Here is a 27,952-nt window from a genome sequence, read left to right as displayed (position 1 = left end):
GAAACCCAAATTGCACGTGATTGGCTATTACAGTATCAGGTCCAAAAACACTATTTACATTTTCAGCCGCCTGGCTGGTATTTTTGTCTTTATCTAAGAAAAACTAAATAATAAAATATAGCGTATTTCCTTTTTGCTAGTGTCGATCTTTGTGGCGCGCTCAAACTTAACTGAGTCAACTCATCACAAAACTGTCAGAATGTTTTTGTAGTGCGAAATCTCATCTTTCTAACGCCATATAGTGAAACCCGATCGGACTTGTACAACGCGAGATACAGATAACTAAAGCCATCTATTGGAAAAATAATGAATTCCTAATGAATAAAAACATATTATCAAATATTAAAAATTTAATAACATTCTAGTCTCCTTTTTTTTGACTAGCGTATCTTTGTATAATATTTTCAACATTCGGACTGCTGCAAATGATTCTATGTATATGCATTAATGCCAATTGCCAATACATTCAATTTGTCTTCAACCATTCTAGCTGATATCCAATCCTTCACCCTTGTGAGTGCGCACGCATATTTTTCGATTTTTCAGGATACATTTTTATATTTATAAGGTCCGCGAGGGGGCCATGGCCCCCATGCACCCCCCCCCCCTGTATCCGCCCCTGAAACAAGCTTCAAAAAAGCATATTGTGTAATATGCTAATTAAAGTTTCCTATTTTGAATTACGCGCCATCTAATATAAAATTGCAAACGTCAAATGAAGCTTCCTTAACAACCGTTTCCGCTTAGTGTCTACTTTGTAATTCGGTACGTTGAGGTTGAAGTGTAGAATTTTTTGACAGTTTGTGTTGGTTGCTTCTTTGTAAAACTAATAATCCGTTTTTTTTGTTTTAAATATATCAAAAATGGTAAGTTCTCATAGGAAAAAGAGGATATCAAACAATTAATTTTTTGTACTATATTCCAGGCGAATTATACTGAAGACCAGATGGCCGGTGAGTTGTTTATCTTATAGGAAATTGTCCCATAAAATGCCCCACCTTGAATTTTAAACCTCTTATTTATACTATTATACTTTTTGATTGGTTGCACTATATTTCCCGTGATCATCATAATTTTATTTATCATTTATGCACAAATTATTAAACTTTAATTCACAAACAATCTCAAATCAATAAGTAACACCAATGAATGATTGGAGTACTTCAACTAAACTGTTGCAATGATTCATACCGTTGATTTTGTCCATTTATGGTATGATTTTGAAAGTAACTCAATGTAATTTCGTTATTGCTGCAATCAACACAGCAGATGTTCATAAGCTTTCATATTGGTAGCACATCAGCTCAATACTTTTCTTAATATGTATCTTTATGAACCCCCAAGTAAACTAACTTTGACTTCGGTTGAAGGTATATTTAGGTAATTTTCAAGTGTTCATTTAACCATTAACCATATTTTCATTTTAGAATTCCAAGAGGCCTTCCAACTATTTGACAATCGTGGAGATGGTAAAATTCATGTTAGTCAAATTGGAGATGCCTTGAGGGCACTAGGACAAAATCCAACTGAATCAGATGTGAAAAAATTCACACATCAACATAAACCTGATGAAAGAGTGTCATTTGAAGTTTTTCTTCCTATTTATCAAGTGAGTAATACACTTATCTTGTATTTATCTGTTGGATGGATTACTTACCTGAACCTTCTTTGAATGATATCTTAGATGAGTCATCTTGTCTCTGGTTTAACAAAAGTGCAAATGTTTTTTATGACCTTATTTTATAGGATTTGATCATATTATTATATATTATGACTCAACTGCCCAATTTTTTATTGATATTGAAAAAATAGGAATTATACAAATTTCTGATGGAAACTATTAATCTTTATTTTATCTATTGAAAATTATGATTCTTCTTAAACTAATTAAGTAATTTTGTCAGGATTCTATTGTATTATTTTTGTACCTTGTTTTTGGTGTATTAATATATATTTCTGGTATATTTCTACAGCGAAGGAAAGGGATAAAATAATAGTATTTTATTTCATAAGGGGGAGAATAGTCACTTTTCATGGAGAGCCTGTATTTACCTGTCGAAAGTATATAGTGAGGCAGGTAATGAGAAGACGAGTCATGAAAATTCACTTCTCCTCTGAATAAAATATGATATTTTTTTTCAAACGTTTTGAAATTTATAAAAATCTGGAGATCCAACTTTAAATAAGATTTATATTAACGCTAGTTATAATTTATTGATCAATGGAAAATTTGCCTAGTTAAGGCTGTCATGCTAAATAAATTTTGACAGATATGAAGTATAATAGTTGAAAGTTATTATTGCTAGGCAACACTTTTCCCTCCTGTGGACGGAACAGTAAGTCATCATTGGCATAGCAACACTTTTACCTCCGGTGGAGGAAAAGTAGAACTTTTGGATGATCTTGTCAGTCGAAATATGCCGTTGTTATTGAATTTTTGAAAGAAGAATTATGATTCTAGTCTATTTGTTATCTATGGAGTTGATTATTTGTAACCTTAATTTTATATAGGATCTATTCGATAATATCTATAATGGAAAAAGTATGAAATTTCTTGATTAATGAAAACCTTCTACATACTTGAGGCATATAATGAAATCATTACTTTCTCTTTTCTGATTCCTCAGCTACAATTTAAATATTGAAAATATTGTTCTATTTACTTGATTTTTGTCTTCAATATTCATGGAAGCTATCAGTAATATTATAATGTCTTTTGTAGCAAATTTCAAAATCCAGGAGTGCAGAGACAGCCGATGATTTCATTGAAGGTCTCAGACATTTCGATAAAGATGGTAATGGTTACATAAGTTCTGCTGAATTGAGGCATCTTCTCACTACTCTTGGAGAAAAGCTCACAGATGATGAGGTAGGATTTTTCATGATTCTCAAAGCAAGATAGACAATTATAAAAAAAGATGACTGCATTTCATTAAAGAGAAATGTATTTATTCAGATTAATTTTGTTATATACATATTTAATTGATTTAATCATTTTACTCTACAGGTAGAACAGTTACTGCAGGGCCAGGAGGATTCTCAAGGCAATGTGAATTATGAAGAGTTTGTTAAACTGGTTATGTCTGGTTGAAGCTTTTGGAAGCTTTATAATGAATAACACCATTCGACAAAACTGCATTTATTAGGCTAAAAATGAATGTTGGTTAATTTTAAGTTTACTTTGAATTCTATATGTTCATTCAATATTATTTATATCGTTAGTGCCTTCATTCCAATTTCTATGTATTTTGAATTTTTATAAAATTATTGCCATTTATTATGTTTGGAAGTCAGTAATTGACACATTTATTTATTTTTATCTTATGAGAATAAGGTTGTATAAAGTTCTTCAATTGGAATTTCTGTTTTTTTCTTTATATAAACTCTTTCATAATTTCAGCCAGAAAGGTTTTTCAGAGGATAGGGTATAGAAATTTTTTTTTCGGCATTATTCTATTGATTTTGAATCACATCTTCTCATGAATTCTTACTGACCTCAATTTTGACCCATATGTCATGCAATGCTCCAGGTTCTTTGAGAATATTGTTGCACTGCAGTAGCCTCTGAAAGTTTTTTCACCTTTTTTGACTAATATTGGTAACTTTTCTATATAATAAAATTGCTTGTTTTTAACAAGAAATGAAAAAGGACAGCCTCCATAATACAGTGGACTGAAAAGTCGACTGTGGTGCTGAAGGTACCAGGTTGGAACCCTGGCTAGGTCATGGATGTTGTATATGTCTGGTGATGGTTAGGTTAGACTGGTTAGAGGCTAATGACCGTAGAAGTCGATGCCTTCAACAAAATGTAAAAAAAAGAAAAAGAAGAAGATTTTTTTAAGTTTCAATTCTTTTTCTTTCCTTTTTTCTTCGCATTTTAAAAACATGTTTGGTGAGAATGAGGAAATTTAAAATTATTCTAATCAGTGAATTGGAAAGAAATAGGTAACTTAGTAAAGATACAACATATAGGACTTGTTCAATTGTTTCATCAAAATCAGTGCTCATTCCTAAATACTGAGAGAAATTTAAGAATTAATTCAAATTGAACTTTCCGTTTCCAAACCGTTATGTGTAATTTAAAATCATTTCAAAGACCATGACAGTGTTACAATCATTTGTGAAGTCCCTTACATTATTGAAAATTCCGCATTGAGCTCGAAATTATAAATCTGAATGTTTGTTTTTCTTTACCGACTCTCCTAGGCCTCTATGAGTCCTCTAATGCCCGCCACTCACGAAGCGTTTCTTCGAGCGTTTGGTAGCAAGCGTCGAAGAGATTCCAGTCGGGCAGTCAAGTTCATACTCTGATTTACACTCGTACGGCCGTGTCCCGAGCTGTCTGATTGGAATCTCTTCGACGCTTGCTACCAAACGCTCGAAGAAACTCTTCGTGAGTGGCGGGCATTAGAGCTTGTGCGAGTTGTACTGTGTCCCGTGAGAATTTCAGGCAGAGCACTGTTGATTTTTACCCATCAGTGAATGGTCGGACGAAAGATAAATGCGAAATGTCATTTCTGTCGAATTCGTTGTTTTCAAATTATTACAAAAACAAAATTTCGAACGGTCATATTTATGGAGCTTCTATTCGAATTTTGTCTATCAAGAGAGAACACTACCACGTGGTTGCTCAGTTCAATACGAAATAAGGGATATTTCTTATTAGAAATCACCGTTTTTTGGGGTTTCCACATAATTTCTTTCAACAATAATCTACATGGAAGAAAGTTAAAATTTGTTTCTACAAGTTTGCGCTTTCAACTCCTTTTCCACACTCATTTTAAGTCAGAAAGAGTCACTTTCCCACACATTGCGGGAAAAACCCGTTCTATTTCTTTTCCGCATGGATATGCGTGCGGGAAAGAAATAGCAGGATTTTCCCGCACGCAAGTATTAAAGAATAAATTGAATTCTGTCATGTCTCTATGCACCGAACCAATTAACGTCTAGGATGACATAACTATGGTACCGACCATAGATAAGTAGATAGTATCGACATGCAGAATTACGTCTCTCATTCATGTGTATATGATTAATTAATGAAATCTTTTGAGTTTCGATTTATTTCAAGAGCTTGAAGATAAAATATTGTTCCTAACTCTTTCGGAAAGTATCTTTTCCGCGTAACCGTGCGGAAAAGTACCACTTTCCGCACTTAACTATTAAGTTGCGAATGAACAAAAAACAAAAATTTTGATAACTTCGTTTTTCGCAAAAAAATTGTTATGAACTCTGTACAAAGCACTGATATATTTATAAAATATTTGTGAAAAAAACCTACAAAAATCAGGTATAAATTTACTTATTCGCATCCGGATGAGAAAAAAACCGCCCCTGTAGGGAAAAATATTATAATGTTTATGCTTAGAGATTATAATTTTGGGAATGTTCTAGTTTGAAACTGTTTGTTCATTTTCTTTGCTTGTTGAAGGGCTCAAAGAATAGTAATTTACGTAACAAGTCCGGAAAATAGGGTTTTTTTGGACGAATAGACAAAATTCCAGGACGAGCGTAAGCGAGTCCTGGAAGTCTGTGAGTCCAAAAAAACCATTTTCGGGCGTGTTGCGTACAATATTTTTTCGGCAACCATGTAAAATAACACTATCGCTGCTGCTTTCCATATTTTATTACGATTGCGATAAAAAAACATGCAAATTTTTGATAACTAATTTCATATGAACTGTCAGCCGTTATCTCGGTTGTTATGGATTCTATGATTCTTTTCCGGCCTAGTCCGGGAAGTACGTACTTTCCGGACTAGGCCGGGAAATGCTACTTTCTCAGAGAAAAAGCGTCCGGGAAGTGAGCATTTCCCGGACGGTTGCCGAAAAAATCAATTTTAAAAAAAAAATCTCATAATAGGAAATGATAAACCAAGGTGTGCAATTTGCAGTGTGTTTCATCCCATATTGAAACAGATTCTGATCTCAGATGAAATACGATAAAGTTACTCAATGGAGGAGCTCAGAAAAAGAAACAAATCTGTTTATTAAATGTTTATTCAGTGTTATTTGAGGAATATCTATCCATATATACTTTCAAATGATAATTTCATATATTAATATTAATAATAATTAATTATTATTATTAGGTGTAGTAAAAAGAAATTAATTATTTTTCCAATAAATGGCTTTAGTTATCTTTATCTCGCGTTGTATGAGTCGGATTGGGTTCCACTGGATGGCTTTAGAAAGATGAGATTTTGTACTACAGAAATTTTGGTGACAGTTTTGTGAGTAGTTAACTCCTTAGAACATATTCTAAGGTTTACTCAGTTTAGTTTGAGCGCACGTCAAAGATGGACACTAGCAAAGAGAAAATACGCTATATTTTTTTAGTTTTCCTTCGATAAATGTCAAAATGCAAGCCAGACGGCTAAAAATGTAAATGGTGTTCCTGGTCCTGACACTGTCTGTAACAGCTAATCACGCGCAATTTCGGTTGCGACGATTCCGTTCGGTTAATTTCGATGTTAAAGGTGCACAACGCACTGGAAGGCTAATCGTCGAAAATGTTGATGAAATCATGGACATTATCGAGTCTGACCGTCATGTAAGCACTGTTTCGATTGCCTAAAAGTTAAATATTGCACAAAAAACCATTTGGAACATTTGCATATGGCATATCTCAAGAAGAAGCTCGATGTATAGGTACCACATTAGCTAACGCAAAAAACCTCATGGACCGAATTTCCATTTGTTAATTGCTGCTGAATCGCAACAAAATTGACCCATTTTTGAAGCGGTTGGTGACTGGTGATGAAAAGTTTAATGAAAAGTGGATCACTTACGACAACGTCAAGCAGAAAAAGTTGTGGTCGAAATGCGGTGAGCCGGTGGAAATGGTGGTCAAGCTAAGATTGACGGCCAGGAAGGTTTTGCTGTGTGTTTGGTGAGATTGGCAGCAAGCGCGGTCCCAGGGGGAGTCTAGATGATCACACCCCCTTTTTCAAGTGGAACCACCTAACACTTAGTATGCATTTCAAGCAGACAATGTACGAAATGGTGCCACCAAAAAACTGGAAGCCCATAACAGCGACTCCCCCAAAATTTAAGGCTAGGACCGCCCTTGATTGGCAAGGAATTATCGGAACTGTTAACTCGGAACTGTACTGTCAACAATCGGACCGTGTGAAGGAAGCAATCGCCCATAAGCGGCCAATAGTGTCCGCTTGTCCATTAGGACAACGACGAGCCACAAACATTGATTGTTACTCGCCAAAAGCTACGGGAGCTTGGTTGGGAGGTTCTTATGCATCCACCTTATAGTCCAGAGCTAGCAGTAATGATTATACCATATGTTCCTGTCAACGACGAACAATTTGAATTGTTCGTCGTCATTCTTACTATGGTAATTAAAGCCTTGTTTTTCATGATAATAGTTATTTGTTTCACTAGGCAGCAAAGTAGTAGATTGACTGCCGCGGCTGATAGTTCATAGCGAGGCTAGGAATTCAGCCCAAGCAGTCAATCAACTTTGGTGTCATATATATTTTTTTCTTCAATTGTTTATAATAATATATGTAGGATATTGTACTTGCAAATTATTACAATTCCCACAATCTTTTTATTTTTCCTATAGAGATGAATTGAAACAAAATTTGAAAGAAATCGCAATTGTTGGAATGGTTGGTTGCTATAGAAATGTATATGTCCATAATATTATGGACAGTCAGTGATGAAGTAATACCTAAAATGTATGTGCATGAAGTTATTATAAGGTGTAGTTAAAAGAAATCCATTATTTTTTTCCGATTGACAGCAAATATTGATTTTGCAGACACATATCAATCAGCAAAGAGTTACTTTTCCTGCCTAGACAGCAAAGTAACTACTTTCCTTTCTAGGCAGCAAAGTGATTATTTTCAATGGGAAAAAAATATTCGACATTTTCTGACAATCAATATTTTTTGCCACCTTCCTAATTTCTAGAGGAGTAAGTACCTACTTCTAAGTCGCTATCACTGCCCATGATATAAATATATCCGAATTTTCTCCAAAAAACTGTAAGAAATTTCATATTTAAATTTCAGAAATGTATATATACATTTCTGAAATTTAAATATGGGGTATCAGGGACGAAATTTACGATCATCTTGGCCTCTTTTTGTCGATAGCGAAACGCTTTCAACGGAAATTTTCAGCTAAAACAGATGGCTCGGAGAGCGATACACATAACCCGGGTAACATCTGTGGAACTCTCGTTCAATTTTGACATCGTTTTAATAATAAAGCATATCCATCATCCAGCAATATTGCAGTGGAAAATGATGAGACAGTTTCATTGGCTTAATGGCACAAGAGGTAATTTTGTGTGAAAGATAGGAATATTTCAGTTTCATTATATATAACTTCTTTACCTTCTGTTGTCGGGAAAGTTTTTTCCGAATAAGGAAAAAAAAATTCAATTTTATACCAAGTATTATTTCTCTCCTCATTTCCTTAATCCTATCATATTTCCTCTATTCTTATTGCTTTAATTCTTTCTATGTACTCATCAAGAAGAAAACTGAAGATTAAGGATCATCCTATAGTGAATTTTAACTGAAGATTTTCGAATTGCGAAAGAAATGACTGAGATATTTTTCATAGTTTGGAAATAAATGGATGTTAGATTTTGCTCGAAATTTTCTATTTAGCATGTTATTGATTTCAACATAATTTTTTAAAATTTTTGATAAAATGCACAAGAGCCGTAAGAAATATTAGAGAAGCATTGATCTAAAAATAGGGCTTCTGCCCAATGATTCAAACTCGCATTCATGTCATTTTTTTTTAATTTCGCATCTTTGATTCATATATACATAATTCAACATCATCCCTGTCGTTTATACACGTATACACTCAGCAGCAAATACTTCGGATAAACCTGTGCGGAACCAAGTAGACTATAAATTTGATCAACGGAAAATTTAGTTCATCTATTGGAAATGCTTGTGCATATCCCGATACGGATGTACGATACGGATCAGACCAAGTTCTGTTGGCAGTAGTTCTTATTGTGTCCTTGGCAAAGAGCACAAAACCAAAAATTTATAGGAGAATAGCATGAGACAAGCTTGAAAATCTTGCCGTAAAAGAGAACATAGCGAGAACGTTAACAGGCAGATATCTAGAACAAGAATGCGCAGAGATAGAACATCTTCAGAACCTACATGACATTTTAAAATTACACAAAAAGCGTAAATAAATAGCTGGTGTCTATTAAAAGAGAAAAGGAAAAACATTGGTCAACGAAAAAAGACAAATAGTTACTGAAATTCAAGAGAAAATCAAAATCTGGGAAAGGTATATCGGAAAACTATTCGAAAACGGACACAAAAGAAGGTCCGAAAACAAGGAATGTGTATATCTGCTCATGGGCGCCCGCAGAAATTTTTCTCAGGGGGGGCAAAATGAAAATTATTCAAAAACGATAAGGCGTCCATGATTGTCATTGAAAACCGGAAAATTGTTGTGAATCCATTACTTTCTTTTTTTCCTTGCCCTTTGGATTGAGAAAGTTATATTGAGGGTGTTGTGCTGAAAAATGAGATAATCAAAATCTCAGGGGGGGCCATGGCCCCCCCTGGCCCCCCCCTGCGGGCGCCCATGTATCTGCTATATCTAGGGAATAAATAAACAAAGCAATTCAAAACTGAAAAAATCATAAAACACCAGGACCGGATGAATATCCAGAGGAAATTTGAATGGCATTACCGTATTATGCCAAATATTCAACACAATATTATAACACAGGTTGCTATCCTATATAGGCTAGAATCTTTGTTTATTTATCCCACTACCCAAGGTAAACAGGGCTAAAAATCCGCTTTATGAGCTATACCTACCCTTGAAATCTTTCTTAAGATAATTCTTCAACGCATAATCAAAAAATGTGAAAGAGTCAAAGCTAATCTTAGTTTGGCTCCAGACAGGGTATGGCCACAAGAGAAGCGTTAACTGCCGTTATTGCATGGGTGTGGGTTGTGGTCCTTATACTGTGACTAAAGTAGTTCACGGCCAAGGACAAATTAGGGAAATAAAAGAATGGGATAAAAACACTTATTCAATTTATTTCCAACCCACTAAAAGAGTTTGAAGGAGATGATATTTAGATCTTATCGTTTTCAAGGGTCGCTGAACACTTGGGTCGTTGCAGCTCGGTCGCAGGTACTTTTTCGCCGGTCTCGGGAACAGATATGATAATCTTTACTCTTCTCGTTGTCGATGCAAGTGATGCACATATGTTGTAGTTGTAGACGGGACTGAACTCAATTGAATTAATCGCCCTGAAATGTCGATTTTTATGGGCATTCAGGCCGTTTTCCATTCGACCGTTAGCAAAGCCTTTCTACAGATCTCTTAGGGGTGTGGCTTTGATTGTTCCAAGTTTTTACACCGAGTTCTTCTGTTTTTAGCATTTTGGTTCGAAATTTAACTTAACTCGAATATTTTCGAGGGAATCGACAGATTCCCTACATGGGTTTAGAACTGTTACGATGTGAGAAAGGACGTATGCCTATGCTTCATGGACTACGAAAAGCCTTTGACCCAGTAGATCACCAAAAACTCATTTCAAGAATCTGGACATAGACCAGAACGACATTAGATGTATCGAAAACCTATATTGGCATCAGTCTGCTCAGGTTAAATTGGGCACCAATCTCTCCAACAGCTTACCCATTAGAAGAGGGGTGAGCTAAGGATACGTCCTGTCACAGCTTCCATTTAATCTCTACTCCGAGGCAGTATTTCGAGATGCATCTGATGGTGCTGAAATTGGTATTAAAATTAATGGGATTTGGGTCAACAACATCCGGTAAGCCGACGACACCGTCTTGATTGCTGATAACTTGGAAGAGTTATAACAGTTGGATAATATTGTACTGAAGAAATTTCGCACGAAACTGAAAACTGATAATCTCAACAGGTTTAGATTTGTTGTCACGAAAATTTGTTTTTGTCCTATCTTCTTCTTAAATTGTCTATGGTTCTGGTGATGCTTGAAATTTTACTCGAAGCATCTAATGGTTATTTTGTATCTACACCCAAAATATCAACTGCGTCGGTTTTGTGGCCACGGAAATATTTGGATAGGTAGGTATTCTTCTTGAATTTCTATTCTACATCGACTATTAGGTTGGCAATTAATAAACTAAATCTCAAAATTAGAGATCTGGATCTACCCTGGAAATTTCAAGCTTCTGAATGAAAAATTCTGTTTTGCAGGGATCTGCTTCAACTGCAAGAATGTTGATTAATCAATTTCCTATTCGTGTTACTTCAGCATTAAATCATAATCTGTTGTCAAATGATGAATTAATTAATCCGTTAATCAGTTACCAACTTTTTTTTTAATTTCAAGTATATCACTTAGCCGAAAGAAGAATGTGACAATTTAGAGTATACTCAAAAAAAGAGATGATCAAATACTGTACCTTGTTTCGCATTCAACCGGTATTGTTATTGTGTCATCATACATCTGCTCATAAGTTGAAATTGCCATTTGACATGTAAATTTTCCATTTTAGATTTTCAAATGTGATTACTGTTCTAATTTATTATTTAAGTGTAAATACTTGACAAAATTTTATTTATACACTGTGTGTTCAATGTTTTATGTATCACATCGTTAGCCGACAACAATTAACTAAGGGTGAGTCACCACCTAAAGTTTTTCAAAGACTCTGTAATGGTCTATTATTGTATTCTAGTTTTGAAGAAGTTTGAATATATATACGAAACGTCGCTCACTTATAAAGTTGTGTTTTACTGACTGTCCTACTTCCCATTATCTTTGTTTATTTTACATTGCGAAGGACGTGAAATTGTTGATATGATCAAATACTCCTTTGAACGTGATAAAAGGTTCTTGGTGACTATGAGAATGATGTACAGGGTACCTATTTATTAGCTTTCTGTTAGAAAAATTCTAATTTCTCGACACTGCCTTGATTGAAAAAAAATTAAAAGTTCATTGGCAGGGCCAGCGCGAGTAATTTTTGAGCCTGAAACAAAGAATTTTTCGATGCCACTGCTGAAAAAGCGTCAGAGGAATAAGTTGAGGTACCTACAGTGACTCGCTGTAGGTATCTTAATTTATTCCTGGATTCCATCGATGCCGATGAATAATGCCTAAGTAAGTGATGTCCACATCTACATGACACTGCGCACTACGTACGAGTGAAGAATGATCACCTTTCACACCACAAGATAAAAAAGGCGGTAGAGCATGCAAGTTTCAGTTTTGCTTCGAAAACTAATGTGGTTTCGAATTGATGAACATATTCTGACCATTTTTTTGAGAAATCTTCCTTTGTGAAATTTCCTAGGGTTGGCTACTCTGAGAACTAGTGATTTATTGTCTGCCTTTGGTAATATTTAATAGAAATTGAAATTGAATTGAAGTTTTGTGTATAAAATGAAAGTAAATGAAGCTCCTTAATTTCAAATATGATAATTTTAACAAGAAAGTTTGTGTGGTAGAGAAAAACGTGAGATGGAAATGACACAACAAAATGAGGTTAATGATTATGTTTTGTAGTTATAGAGCATGAGTGAAGAAAAGAATCCCTTTCTAGCTATAAAGGGCCAATATCAGGACTTAATGAAAAAGGACACTTCAAACTTTTTTTTTAACCTCAAAATTGTTTTATAAAAAAACATTTCATTTGTGAAGGAGACTTCTCACGCCGGAAAACGAGACTTTACTTTCGTTTATGAATCTGGTTCTAATTGAGATTACAAAAATGTATTCCGCTGTACCTAAATATTTTCTCTGAGAAATACATAATGATTTTATCATTCGAAACTATCACCTAACCTAACCTAACCTAACCTCAAAATTGTTTTATGAAAAAACATTTCATTTGTGAAGGAGACTTCTCACGGAAAACGAGACTTTACTTTCGTTTATGAATCTGGTTCTAATTGAGATTACAAAAATGTATTCCGCTGTAAATATTTGGCATTTAACAGTAACTAGTTTCGAATGCAAAATCGTAGAAATTTTCCATATGTTGAATGTGTCACAATCAGCTTCCAAATCATTCGAAAGCGGAGATAGTGTTGTTTTTCATCTCTGAGAAACTTAACTCTACAGTATTATAGAGTTCATTTATGCAGCACCTGAATAAACTCTCTTATTATTATTATTGGTTGGGCTGCTATGTGATATTTATAACACAGACGGCATACTAGAGGCGGTTTGGAGATTTTTATTGCAGGAAAAATTGACAAACAATCTTTGTTGTTTTAAAGAATCATGGATCAAATATGACAAGGCGGCCAGCAAACTGGTTCGAATTGCCACCCCTCAAATAGAGGCGCCTGCAACGGTTGCTTCACTGTTTCACCCCTAACGAACAAATACTATTTCCTAATTCGGTTTAACGGTTCTCTAGTTATGAGTTCAACAAATAAAAAAAAAATAAAAAAAATACGGACGAATTTTTTCAATTCAATTCCCGAATGATCTAATACTATAAAAATTTCTAGTGCTTATGGCTTAGTTGACTTATGACCATAAAAATTCAAATGAAATACCATATTCCAAAGAAAACTGCTCGAATCATAATTTCAACGAAAGCGGGAACGGGTCCTTTCTGTTGCCATAATTCAGTAAAAACAAAGCCTCAATTTCGCGCCCATATTCTCTAATGCAATTCACAAAAGTGAAACACGCGAATCTTTCGCGGGATTGAATTGTTACGGGGTCCTCTCCAAGTTGATGCGTCGCCCTCTGGGATCCCAACGGGGATCCAGAAGATTTGGAAACTCAGTCTGATGCTGTACGGCCTTGCTGGCAGGTTGCCTGTATCTCCGTCGAATAGCGAGATAAGCGCACTCTCGATTTTTTCGTCGATCGAGTTTTTTCGAAGTTATGTGAATTTTCTGCCGAAATTCACTTTAGAGGTGTGGACAAACTGTAAGAGTGCACCATGAAGTGGATTTTCTGGATCTTGCTGATGACTTTCCTTGACACGTTAGTGCAAGGTATTATCACAATAATTTAGTTTAAAGTAAACCTTTCTACCTTGATTTCTTTATGAATTAACCAAAGTATTTTTATTGAAAACTAAACAAATAAGTTTCATTTCCTGAAATGGAACTAATGTATTTGTTTGAAAACTATGCATCGAACAGTTCGTACTCATCAATCTTATACTTATTATATGAAATAAATAATACACACCGGAAAAATTAGAGGAATAGAGACAAAATCTCAACGAAGCTCTCATTTTGTCTTGAACCCCTTTAGTCTATTTTAGCAATTTTTTTGGAAGAGTTGCTTGATATGATAATAGTTGATAATATGATACCTTCAACATAATTGTTCAAATGCCGTCCTCGGTTACTTTGTTTTTTGTTGAACAGGGGTGAAAAAAAATAATAAAAAGTAAATATTTCTTCAGAAGACCCTGTGAAGTGAATTGTTGAGAGACGAAATGTTTCCTCATGTTTTCTAAACATTTCGTTTTTGAGTTACTGTGATATTTTGATTTTGTGAGAAATTACAGCACTATGAATAGTTTCAGAACACAAAAAAAATTGTTCATTGTATCAAGAAATGGCACTCATGAACTTGTTTTCATCATTAAAATGTAATTTCATTCTTTCACGATTTAGAAATTGATGTTGAATGATCGTTGTTCTTTAGATGTATAAAGTCGTACAGTGCATCCCATTTTGGGTGAGACAGCCAGGTTTCTCGCTTGCTATTTAAGATAGAGCCTTGCGGTTTTCACGTTCCTTTCCTACTTTTTCGTGAAACTCAAGTTGGTCTAATCAGATTTTGGACAACTGTTTCCGTTCAAGAGATACAGGGCGATTTTGGAAATTGATACTTTTCGGACCCCTCCTTTATCTCCGAAGTTATTAGAAATAATGCTGAGGTACAAACTACGTCTGAATCAGAATTCTGCGTAGAATCCAGTGGCGTACTCAATATTTTTATTTGATGTTTCAGTGCTTTTTTCAACATTTCTGAACATCCTACCTGCATAGTATCATACATACATATCATACATTTTGAAGGAAAAAAATAATGAATTCAACGAAGTAATGATATACATGGTGTTCCATTGAAAAAAATATAGGTTTGTGTTGAATCTTCGAAACCATATCCCGAAAAGAAATATTGAGTACGCCACTGGATTCTACGCAGAATTCTGATTCAGACGTAGTTTTCAGCTTAGCATTATTTCTAATAACTTCGGAGATAAAGGAGGGGTCCGAAAATTATCAATTTCCAAAATCACCTGTATCTCTTGAACGGAAACAGTTATGCAAAATCTGATTAGACCAACTTGAGTTTCACGAAAAAGTAGGACAGGAACGTGAAAACCGCAAGGCTCTATCTTAAATAGCAAGCGAGAAACCTGACTGTCTCATCCAAAATTGGATGCACTGTACAGTGCATCCCATTTTGGGCGAGACTGCCTGTGTGAATATCAAAAACACTGAGGAGGGAGGAGTAGTTAAACTTTGGCAGATCAAGAGAAAGTCACGTGGTGTAAACCCCTTAAAGAAATTATTGACTTCTTATGGATCATGGGATATTTTAGCAACCCTTATATTCACATTATTATCATCCGTCTTATTTCTTAGTTAGTTATCTCTTAAAGGGGTGGGCTAGGGAAATTTTGGTATGGGAAAGACCCATCTTATTTCATACGAGCATTCACCTCCTGAATTTTGTACTTGGAGCAAAGCGAATAACCACTGGAGAAATGATTCACTAACCTTATGGGTAGTTTTCCTAATCTAAATTTTCAAAAACTCATATACTAAAAAACAAAAACGTATACGGGCTGAAGCCAATAACCGTTTATTGGAAATAGATTACTACATATATTAGCGATGTGAATACAACTGAAAATTTATTCACTTTCTTGGTATCCAGAGTTAATTTTGCTGTTTCGGGTCCCGAGATCGATTGGAAAATTTTCAGGGAGCTTGATATTGTCATTCTAAATCCAAATGTAAATTTTCACCTCGATAGATAAAATCTGCAGTTTTGAAATAATCAGGAAAAGAAAAAATTTAAACGGCCTTATTTAGGGAATCCGACATTTCAAGGTTCTCACAGATAGCTTGACGGAATGATAGAGTGATCTGTTCGAAAAATGAGGCTCAAAAATTTAATGCATTTTCAGACATCGAAATATGCGACACGAAATAAAAACACATTTCCAAAAGGTATATTTACCTTGAGAAGTTGAAATTAACGTATCACAAATAAAATTAGTCCACCTAATATAACAAAATTAATGAAAACAAGAATATAAAATCAAGCATATCTCCTGTATCCAGATATATCTTGGATTATGGGATGAAACCTTCGCATCCACCATTTAGCTACTCAAGAAGTTGACATCTTATTTTGAAATATACGCCGTTACATTCCTACAAAGAATAACTACTACTCATTGATATTTGACTATATTGAAGTCTCACGAGAATGAGAGAATAATATTCGCAAAAGTTGTATTTACATGTGATCCAAAAAAAAAGAAGAATGGATGATACTTTGGAGATTTCGTAGATGTTTACCTAGCCTAGATGCATCTAGGCATCGAAAAAATTAGGCGATTGATAAATTCTTGAAGCATTGCGTTTCAAGGACATACATTGAATTTTGAATAACGTACAGCATCGAATTTGAGACATCCTGTACAGTGCCAAGAAGAAACTAATTGTGATTGGTATGGAAAAAACCAAAACGAATACAGATATGAATTGTACTTAGTGATAGAACGACCCTAATTGACCATAAGTATGCCATTTGACGCATAATAACATAACAGTCCGGAAGAGCTGGTTGTCTGAAAATTGAAATAGGTGCTTCAGACAACTAGAAGTCCCTATTTCGTCGATGAGTAGTCGAATGAAATTTGGTTTTTATCAGATCCACTCAAGCAAACCAAATATCACTAGGCAACAATTTTGAGCTTTTCAGAGTTGAAGCATTTTGTTACCTGTACGTAGGAGTAGAAATTAAAAAAGGCAGTACTAGCCCCCTCTAGCCAACACCACCTGATTCCTTTTCCATATACCGCTTAAAGATAACCTCTCCTCTATTTTGTCGAAATTACAACAATTCGGAGTCAGGCTTCTATATCAAGAACGAAAGTCGTGGAGCTGGGCCTTTAGAGGTACCCAATGTGAACCAAAAAAACAATATTTATGGCTTTTTCAATCCTTCATACCATGGACTTAATTTTATCTTTGGCCGCTTATTCGAAGAACATAAAAAACACGAAAAACTATCCGACCGGCACGATATCAGACTATTCAGGTCGTGGAGCTGGGGCCATAGGGTTAACCAATGTGAACGAAAATTTAAATATTTATGGCTTTTTCAATCCTTCATACCATCGACTAAATTTCATCTTTGGCCGCTCATTCGGAAAATATAAAAATTATGAAAATCTCTTCGGCCGGCATGAAATTCTTCAATTCCATCCTGAAATTGATCCCTAGATGTAGCTTATGTAAACGAAAAATTACTACTTGCTAGATCTTTCATTTTTCTATAAGATGAACCTAAATTTATTACATTCACGCATCTAGAAATTCAATTCAAATATCGAAAATGACGAAAGTGTGTTTGACCGTGGGGGAATGAATGGTGCCCGTGGAGCTGGCCGGCCGGGAGCTAACCTTACCGGCGTAGAATATTTATATATCACTTGCAACCTTCTTTTTTATTGATGAAATCCATTTCCTTTTAGAATTCATTGAGACTTAATGTAGTTGTTCTTATCGGAATTTATATTTGTATTGGTCTGAGTTCAGTACAAAGGCAATATCTCTTTCTAGTGCTCCTCCAAACAATAATAATAAATCAAGCGCTTTATTGGCGCAGTAACTCCAAACCACGAAGATAGTCGATTTTTCGTACTTAACTTACCCCTGGAGGAAATTGAGAGGAGATATGTTGATTTGATAAAAGTTAATCAATGAGACCAGTAACTCAAATTGGTAATGAAATACAGGTAGAGCTGAGTAAAATGCTGTTCTGCTTTAATTAAACTATAAATTACAAGATATAATCTACTTTTGTATTTAAAACAAGAAAGACAATATATTTTCGAGTCGAGTATTCTAAATATATTCATTTAAAATACCAAATACAGTAGTAGCATGTTTTGAATAGAATATAACTCATCCATAACGGCCTATTATATTAATCAGTAAAAAAAGAATTTATTCTCAAGATATTATCCGACAAACTAACTTTTGTTTAGAAATTAATGAAACCTGCTAAGGAAAATCTCTACAAGTTCTGATGAGCACGAATTTTATATTTTTTGGATACTTTTTTATATTTGGATAGCTTTCAAGTATAGTAATGGTAAAGCTGATAAACTCTCACTCACAGTTCGTGAAAATTACCGTTTAGGACTGAAAAGGACAGTTGACAAGATATTTAACAGTTTGACGTACAATCTCGCCTTTAAATATTGACGTATTTAGCTTTCGCCATTTTGCTTGCGGAAGTTCCGAGAGCTATTTTCTGTAAAAAGCACTTTTTAATGAGATATATAAATGAACTTATTTTCAAATGTATTTTGATATCATTAGTATTTAAAATACTAACTACAAAATACCTCTGCGTCAATTACATTATTGAGAAGTCATTGAAATACAAATATGTATTGTATTTCAATTATGTAGTTTACATAATTTGAATATTGTCCAATCCTGAATACAGGGTGACTAGCAACCCATAGTCCAAACGTTGGTTTTTATTAGAAGACCTTCATACTGATTTACAACAAGCTATCAAATGTCGTTGCCAATATATCTTTTCTACGAGTATTTCTTCAGTTAATTCGACATAATCTGTAATTTAAGACCATTTTAAGCCTTCTTTGATTATTTTGTTTCATACTGCACTATGCTAGGCTCAAGAGATATGAATATCGAAACAATAAGTCAGACGGTGGTCCGTAAGCACCAGCCAAATTTGCACATAGTTGTTGAACGGTAAAAGAATTCAGTTTTGGATATTGGCAATTTAAAATTTCTGAAGGAAACACATAATCCTCGAATCATATTCAAAAGATGATACTTAAATTGCTATTGAAATATAATACCTATCACGTATTTATTAGAAAAATACTATACATAGACATACCTTAACCAAGAATTGAAAAATTAGTGAAATAGAATTACAAAGAAAAAATAATCTTTAAAATTTTCTGCACTGACTATGAAACGGCGTGTACTTAATTATTTGTTTTGAACCTTTTGATCTACATTGTTAACATTGAAATCTTCATTTGTTGGGGCTTCGTGGTCATGTCGTTTACAATGATTAAAAAGCCCACTGAAAATACGATTATCAGAGATTCGATGATTCGGATGACCTCTCGGATTATCCTTCAAAGATTTTTTCCAAATCACACAAAAATCCACCATAATTGAGAATTTAGTTCACCAGTTTAATTTACCAGTCTGCTACTTTATTCCTGATTAGGCAGAGATAACCTGCCATTGTTTATTTTTTAGGGTAGTATAGGAAGTGAAATCCTTATTGAATTCCTGTACACTTATTTCTGGACATATTCTGTCGTAAAAATAATCTAACATTGATAAAAAATACCATTAAAAGTTGCAAGTCACCATTACCCAAGAGGTAATAAGGTTCATAGTAAGAAATATACATGGTGTAATCCAGTAAAAGCTATACATTCAATGTTGGTTAAAACTGGAATAATAATACTGGAAGACATTTTTATTTTAAATTTTTGGTTTTATTGTATTTTGATGAAATAAAATCTAAATGCTGATCAGAGATTAGCTAAATCTACCTGGTAAAAGCGCAAAGAAATTCATTCGATAGTTTCGGAGATTCATATATGTAGAGTCAGGCAGGACTAATGAGTAAATAAATGTGTAATTAATTGATCTTCAAGTTCAAGTTTTTTTTCAGGGTCGAATTGACATTGAAAAAATCGGCTACGGATGAAAATCATCAAGAAATGTTTTCATATTGCATTCTGTTCAAGACACGTCCTTTTGGATCAACCAAGTTTTATAGGTATCTAGAAAAACTTGGAGACGAGATTATAGCTTCAGGATGTCAAAGTTGAAACTTTTCTACGTTGATAAAATTGGAATATCTTGCCCTTAGGGTTGTTGGACTTTGGCTCCTAAATATTTCGATGTTGTGAACGAAGGTTATACATACCTATATATATTCCGTCGGATTCTTGAATTATTGATAAAATAGGTCAAAAGAAGAATTTTAAAGGGTGCTGCACAAATAAATTAATCTCAACTTGCATTATTGGTTTTTTGAATGAATCTTTGAGTTACTAAGATTACATGGTAATTTTGTTTTTCGTATAAATAATAAATAATTAATTTGAAGGACATGAAGACCATTCAGATGAATGGTGGTTCATTTGTAACTTGAAGATTTCATGAATTTAAATACATGTTGCGGCCAGTCCTCGTCTGCACTTTTGATTGTCGAGTTGAAACCATGAACGTATAGTGCAAACATCGATTTGAATACCGTATGAATATATCTCTTAGATTCCAAAAACAAACCTTCGGAAGCCGTACAAGTTTTTTTGGATTATAAAAATAATATAAAATTTTTGGATTCCAAAATATAAATAGTCCAAATAGCAAGGGTTAAGATCATTTTTCCTTAATTCTCATCATGAAAACAAACGATATAGAACCTACTTCAAATAATAGCTTTTCAAATAGTACATTATTTTATATATTATGTATATTATAGATTCGGATATATATGGATTCGGTCTTAACTTGAAATAAAACAAAGTCATTTTCACTTATCTTTTATGTGACTATTGTTTCGCCAAAACTGTGGCTTCATCAGGTGGAATTTCGACTAATAAAAAAACAGGTCTTGTAGATCAACTTAAATCGGTGACAAAAATATGAATGTTTACCACCGAAAAAACCGATATAAATTCGTCTACAAGTTCTGTTTTGTTATTAGTCGAAATGAAGCCATTGCATTCTCAAAACGTTGAAAGTTTAGTTGAAATTACTTTCTTTCATTATAGCCTTTCAATTTGTGAATTGGTTTATATTTATTTCTTGTCTACTGAGTTCAATTATTAACTCTTCAAGGAAATTTTGTACTAACCTTCTATCTCTGATTTGAATCAAATGAGTAATAAGCATACTTTATCAAGAATAAAACTATAGGGATGACAAGGATTCGCTTTAGTCTAAACTTTGTTGCACCTTGAATGGAAAATACACGTTCATCATCTAACGTATTACAATTTCATCAATCATATGGATTTTCATGATGAATTGAAGTTTTTTCGTGTCTTTCATTGGATATAAGCTTGAATGATAGATGGAGAATCGACTCAATATGTTTTCCACTGAGCTTCAACCTAACACGACCTCAATTTTATATGAGAAAGCGTCTTTCGATGAAAGGTTCTTACACGAAATGACTTTGATACAGATCATCTTTCAGAGTCCAAAATATATCGATGGATCACTGAATTTGTGCACTCCGAAATTGAAGTTTAAGTGCAGCGATTAACATGAAGTTTAGCATGAAGCTTGACATTTTTATTTTGTATCCATACGTAAAATCTTAACACGATCGAATTTGTTACACTGAGTAATTTTTTTCTGATATTCTCCTTGAATTTTCTCTGTTTCTTGGACGAGATCAACATCAAATCTAGCAAGAAGCTTTCAACTGCTCTTTTTACATCTGATTGTAGAATTCAATTTCTATCAAATTCATTATTATAAAATTATCAGAAAAATGTAACCGTAAATTTCGAATAGCCAAATTTAACCGTAGCATTTGACATCCGAACTCACCATGAATTCTTACTTTCTATAGGATCTTCCGTTTAAGATTTAACGTATTCACGGACGGACAGGATTGTATTTGAGGATTTATTCGAAGTCGAAATATTATTGTTTGAGACCACTTCCTAATCTTCATATTAAATATGTGTGTTTCTAATTCTGTGTTGCTCTTAATTCCAACCCTGCATTTTCGATCGAAAAGAAAATGTATTCGGATGGAGAATGATAATTTAAAGCCTTATGCAAAATTTCATGAAGATCGGTCATTAAGAACCACCGAAAATTCATTCTAGAAGAATATATTAAATTCATTCAAGAAGAATATTCAAGCCTCCTGCGAAATTTTAACAACCAACAAGTATTGAGTTCAAATTTTTTGGGAATATGAAGAAATTCAATTCCAAGTTTCATGCAGAATTTCGTGTAAAGAGGGATAACCACCACGTGTTTTTTGAGGATCAGTCAAACTTTGGTACCCATTCATTTTCCTTCTCTCCTGCGATGACCAAACTTGGTACGGTTCACGAAGTTATTCATTCAATTCATCTTCTTTTTTTTTCGAAGCAAATAAGTAGAGGAGTTGTTTTTTCACGAATATTTTTAAAATTTATCAGTGCTTTGTACAAATTATATATCACCAATTCTATTGCGAAAACCCCACAAAAATCGAGAATTTCTAAGAAGATAAAACTATTTCTAATTTCATTTTGAAATGAGCAAACAAGTGGTGGTGTTTCCTCTTAATAGCGGAGTCACAATGTAGGAAATTCAATCAAAATATCGATAAAAATGAAAGCTCTGCGATCTCTAGGGTGCAATTATCGTGGTTCAGATGATTCGCAAAATTTTTCTGAATTCGAGCCAGGAAAAGATGATTAAGTTAAGTTTTAAGTTCTACGACTTCGACTACCAGGGCCATTAGCCGTGTGAATTAAAGCTCAATGTGAGATAACTTTCTTCTTCTGCTGTTTATGGGCAAAAGTAAATATTTCGCTTCGACTAACATGATAAGACATGAATGTGTAGATATAAAATAAATAAATATATAAATAAATAGTAAAATATAAACAATATTTACAATATAGGGATAACTCTGGTAAGATAATTTAGATGAAAGTATATATACAGGGTGAGTCTTTGACTTGTACATATATTTTAACCCAAGATTCCTGAGGTCAAAAGAAACACTTTTTTCCTTTACCATTTTTTCCGATTCGGCCTGGTTAAAAAGATACAGGCTGTTGAAAATCGTTGAAAAAATGTGATTTTCGGCTATATCTCGTAAATGGTTGTATCGAAGGAAATGATTTTTGAAATATAGCTTTTTTTTGATTTTATACATCTTCTCCGAACACCAGATTCCATACACATTCTTCTGTTTCTTTGTTATGAACATAACATACCATAAAAATACCAGAAATTCGAAGAAACCAACTCTTAATAGTAATATGAACGTTCTTTGAAGAATATTTGGCTAATTTGAAAAATAAAAGTATTCTTCATATTTTCTCGTACAAAGCGCCGTTTTCGAATAACTTGATCTTAAAAAAAAAAAATTATCTGTGAAATTCAAAAAATTGGGTACTTTGGCTGAATGCAACTCTGTTCTATTGTGGAAAAAAAACCACAGAAATGAATATTTACTATGAAGTCATGTCTCAGATTTAAGAATTGAAGTACTAGCCAACTTAGTTTGAAAATGAAGTTATTTGAATAAGCTCACCTCAACTCCTCGATTTGATTAAAAATCACTGAGCTTTGGCACAGCTCTGATAATAAGAAGATACTTCACTAAAATCAACATTCTTTTTGAAAAGTCCAGATTATTTATAAAACCCATGTTTAAAAAAGTTTTCACAAAATAGTCCCATTATAATGATAACAATCAATATCCCACTAAAGACTGCTGCTATCGAACAATACTGTATTCTTCTTCGGCTCATTCAAACTCACATCGAAACATACCACTAGGACTAGGTACATACTAGACAAATTTTCATGTGATTGAGATTGAATACTTTTATTCTTTTGCTATTCCATAAATTCATCCTAAGAGCTTATGATTGACATACTTCCAAGAGGGCCATAATTGTTTTAATGTGAAAACAAATCAGGTGAGTTGAAAGAAACCAAATATTCTATTGTGGATATTTACATTGAATACTTCTCATTTATTTTCAATGCCAAAATCAAGATGAATTAAGTAGTAAAGTTGGCTATAATATAGGTACACATTAACAACAAATTTGATTACAAGTGGAGTCTAACATTTTCCATTGATTACAGAGCCAGAATATTTTACATATTTCCATATTTTCATACTGATGGTTTCAAAAATATTGATGCATTTCAATATTTTTATGAGATAGTTGGAACAAATCAAATGCTTCATTTCATAACAAATATCTTATAACAATAACAGTGTAAACTGTAAATGAAAATTTTAGGTTAGAACATAGATTATTCGAACCGAACTGCTGTGTTTATATTTGGCATCACTCGAAATTTGAAATTCAAACTTAAAACCACAGATTACTATAGTCTGTGTTAGATCTTTCATAGATGAATATTATTTATTTGAGATTTTAAGGTTAATTCTTGCACGAAAAATAAACAACGATATCATATAAATGAAATATAATGAATGAATGGATATGAGTATCAGAGCTAATATGGGTGGTAGCGAGCTCAATTCGTTATAATTATCGAAAATGAAATAGAAATCAAGAGAAGAATATTTAATCTTTAGCGTCAACGAAATTGGAATAACTCATTTATTTGATTATAAACACTACTTTGTTCAACAAATGGAATGTTAAACGTGAGTTTATGATGGTTTTTCTGATTTAGTAGCTTATTTCCAAGGTTCAAGAGGTATATCTTATGCTTGAGAAAACTTCAGTGTTCCGGTTTTCAGGGGTGAATTAGCTCATTTTGAAAATTTTAAATGGCTATATCTTTTTAACAGGGCCGAATCGGAAAAAATGGTAAATGAAAAAAGTGTTTCTTTTGACCTCAAGAACCTTCGGTTAAAATATATGTACAAGTCAAAGACTCACCCTGTATATATATAAAATAAATAAATATATAAATAAAATTATAAAATCATTGATACGTCCGAAACCACCTCCTAACTGTCCCCTATCCTTTAAGTTAAACGTCATCCAATGAAACTAGATTTGGAATTTCCCAATCGCCATCCAATTCTCTTTGTCGAGATAAAACGAAGGAAAAATCCACTTTCCACCGTCTGATCTCATTCCCTTTGAATGCATAAAGGTCAACGAATATGGTAGGGACTTTGAGCCTGCTTGCCGGAAAAATAATTATCTTTGTGATGAAAGATGTGAAGTCGTTAATTGTTTCAAGAAGCACTTGAAAAATTTTTAAGCGGATCGTAATGAGCTAATTTTTGTGTCACCTTCGTTATAATTTTTACCTTGAAATAATTGAATTGCTTGTTGATTATTATAGTTCGATACCTTCAGGGACAGATTCCATCATGTAATGAAAACGTAGGCTTATCAAAAATTGTGGACCCTAAGGTGCCCACGTATTGGATGTCCCAAATTCGTTGTCTAGTGAGTGGATCTCAGAATCCCTTTGACCTATAAAAAAATGAATGGCACATTTAATTGATGAAAACCTCATAAATTCAACTGTTTTCTAGCTATATCAGATAATTGAAAAATGGATTGAAATGAAAAGTTCTCATAACTTCTTTATTACTGGCGCTATAAGCCTGAAACAAAAACATTCTTCAGATTCTTTTTTCAATCTATTGGTGTTATTATTCGTTTATTATTGCAATCAGTTCTGAAGTCGTTATACAAACTTGTGTTTTTTAGTGTGAACTATGAAAATTTCTGTAAAAAATTAAGTCTCTTTATTTTGCCTTCTCGAAAATATATATGTAACATTATATATAAATTTCTCATGAAACAATAAAAATCATCGAAAGTTCCAGTTTCACATGTCAAATCAACTGAGTGACTGAGTGATTATCTATGATAATCTGTTCTGAATTCAGATAATTGAAATATTCGGTTCCCACCAAAGTCTCCGGATTCAACACCGTTCGAAAAAAGTGGTATGTGGCCTGGCACCGCCAGTGGAATATGGACATACTTAGTTTAACTGATATCTTTGAATTCAAGTCAAATAACTTTGGATATTATATACCCTTAGCGAATTCCAGCTCTTACATATATAGCAGCAGATTTCAGTAATATATCCTAGATTGTTAAGCTTTATACACCATAGTCATGCAAAAGGTCAATATGAATATGACCTACAAAATGTTTCATTTGATGCCTGAGCACCTGAGAGACAAGCCATCACCAGTTTTTAAAAATATAATACTGAACTATCTAGGGATTCACGGCTTGGCTTGATTTTCAAGCTACTTGGCTTGAGCTTGCCTTTAGTTCAAGTCAAGCTAAAGTCAAGTACTAGTTTTTTAATCTCAATTCAAGTCAAGTATTTATTTATTAAGTACTTGAATCATATCAAGCTACTTGATTTTTAGCAGTTTTATTGTATATTGTCACATCAATAAAAAATGATGGAATGAGAAGGAACCTTGCGAAAAACCCTTTTTTTATCAAACTTATTGTATAAAAGAACCGAAAATATCAACTTTTTTGAAATAGAAACATAAATTAAATCATAACAAAATATGAAATGAAGTTTCTTAATAATGAGAAACCTTCAGGCTTTGCTTGATTTCATAATTATCCATTCAGGATCTAAAACACATGAGGCATCTTATAGATTTGTCGCCCAACGTATTGCGGGTTTTGTTTCTGTGAGAGTAGCTCTGGAAAATTGTCTTTCAACAAGAGCTGAAGATGTTGGCTTTAATAAAAAATCCTTGGCCAAAATGGCAAATTTGGAAAGATATATCTGAAATTACCAAAATTCACCAATAGATTTAATAGAAATGTGGGAAAACTACTAATGAAGTCACACGGGAGAATGCTTCAGTCTCTCGGCGCTCGAGGAATTCCCTTATTTAGTCTAAGCGCTCACTATATTGCAGAAATATATGCAATGAACGACGCCTGCATATCAAGCTCAAGTGATATCAAGTAGCTTGATATCAAGTCGAACAATAAATATCTAAGATCAAGTCAAGTAAAGTTCAAGTATGTAATTTTCCACGAGCTTGATTTTCAAGTAGTTGGTTAAAATGTCAAGCTAATTGGCTTGATGAATCCTTAGAAGTATCTTAAGAAAAAAAGCGTTTTTCAGTGTGGGTGAGTTTCTGTCGGATGATTTGTTTTTCATTTGAATGTTGAACTATTTCACATATTGCATGACTGTATGTATGTTTCTGTTTTGATCTGTGTAATTCGACATGAAATGTGAGTTGTAACTAGCACCAAATAAATATTACTATTATGTACTTTTCATTTATTGGTAAAATAGCGGTAGTTCTTAACTTATCATTGTCCTGTACATGGGAAGAAAATTGGCGGTAGGAAAGAGATTTTATGGATTATAAGCGGAATTATACAGTTTTACTGAAACTGCAATAAACAATTTGAAGTACAAAAAAAATTCATTCTTCGCAGTAATTTAGAGTTATGAGTCCTGAAATTCGAATGAAACCTTTCTTATTTGATGGGTAAGATTTCGAAGCAGAAAATATTGACAAAGAACTTGTACCTCATTATACATTTTCATATCAATATTCATTCTTGAGAAGGAGCTATTTTTCATTCGATACTTATTTCGAATTTTGAATACATGAATTTTTCTCTTCAACAATTTCTAAGGTTTATAAATAGGAACAAAACGAAAATCAGTTCTTCGAACTCTGAAGTGTGTGAAGTGCTTTTAAGGCTAATAAAAAGAACGAGGAGATCTAGTCCACTTGGCTGGAACTCCACCCCGTCCCATCTACAATCTGAGACGAGCAAATGAAGAGATCGAATGCCGCTTCATGAATGGCCCTTTGACAAAAGCGAGGGAGGCTGAAAATGCCCTCTAATAGGATCTACCTTTTGAATATATTATGTTGTAATCCCCGGCCTAGAAAGAAGAAGAGGATCATTACGCTCCTGATATACCTACTTTAGTTCCGCCTTCGCTGATCTTCAAAGGAATATAAATTTCAGGTCAGGTCTCGTGAAAGA

At 33.6% G+C, this 27,952-nt stretch overlaps 2 protein-coding genes across 6 annotated transcripts in view; both read left to right on the top strand.

Moving 5' to 3' along the window:
- Positions 1-724: 724 nt before the first annotated feature.
- Positions 725-3,359, top strand: LOC123688938 (myosin-2 essential light chain). Of its 2 annotated transcripts, XM_045627694.1 has the most exons (5): positions 725-866; positions 926-953; positions 1,428-1,609; positions 2,723-2,869; positions 3,008-3,359. In XM_045627694.1, the coding sequence occupies exons 1-5, from the start codon at positions 864-866 to the stop codon at positions 3,089-3,091; spliced, it is 444 nt and encodes a 147-aa protein (XP_045483650.1). In that variant the 5' UTR covers positions 725-863; the 3' UTR covers positions 3,092-3,359. The 2 variants fall into 2 exon arrangements, with proteins under 2 accessions (XP_045483650.1, XP_045483649.1); XM_045627693.1 differs by lacking the exons at positions 725-866; positions 926-953 and adding an exon at positions 1,052-1,370.
- Positions 3,360-13,777: 10,418 nt separating this feature from the next.
- The window catches only part of LOC123676654, a 118,722-nt gene continuing 104,547 nt past the window's right edge, over positions 13,778-27,952 (top strand). For all 4 annotated transcript variants that reach the window (XM_045612767.1, XM_045612754.1, XM_045612759.1 and 1 more), the window contains exon 1: positions 13,778-13,976. In XM_045612767.1, the coding sequence (XP_045468723.1) occupies positions 13,922-13,976 (55 nt within the window). In that variant the 5' untranslated portion in view covers positions 13,778-13,921. The remainder of the gene's footprint in view (positions 13,977-27,952) is intronic.

This window comes from Harmonia axyridis, chromosome 1 (genome assembly GCF_914767665.1).
Source record: "Harmonia axyridis chromosome 1, icHarAxyr1.1, whole genome shotgun sequence".
NCBI lineage: Eukaryota > Metazoa > Arthropoda > Insecta > Coleoptera > Coccinellidae > Harmonia > Harmonia axyridis.
This window is presented reverse-complemented; position numbering and strand designations above follow the sequence as displayed.

Coding starts and splice junctions, on each gene's coding strand:
- LOC123688938 (XM_045627693.1), top strand. CDS start 1,322: ATGTATCTTTATGAACCCCCAAGTAAACTAACTTTGACTTCGGTTGAA. Junction 1,371..1,427: donor AACTTTGACTTCGGTTGAAG/GTATATTTAGGT, acceptor TTTTCATTTTAG/AATTCCAAGAGGCCTTCCAA. Junction 2,870..3,007: donor AAAAGCTCACAGATGATGAG/GTAGGATTTTTC, acceptor TTTACTCTACAG/GTAGAACAGTTACTGCAGGG.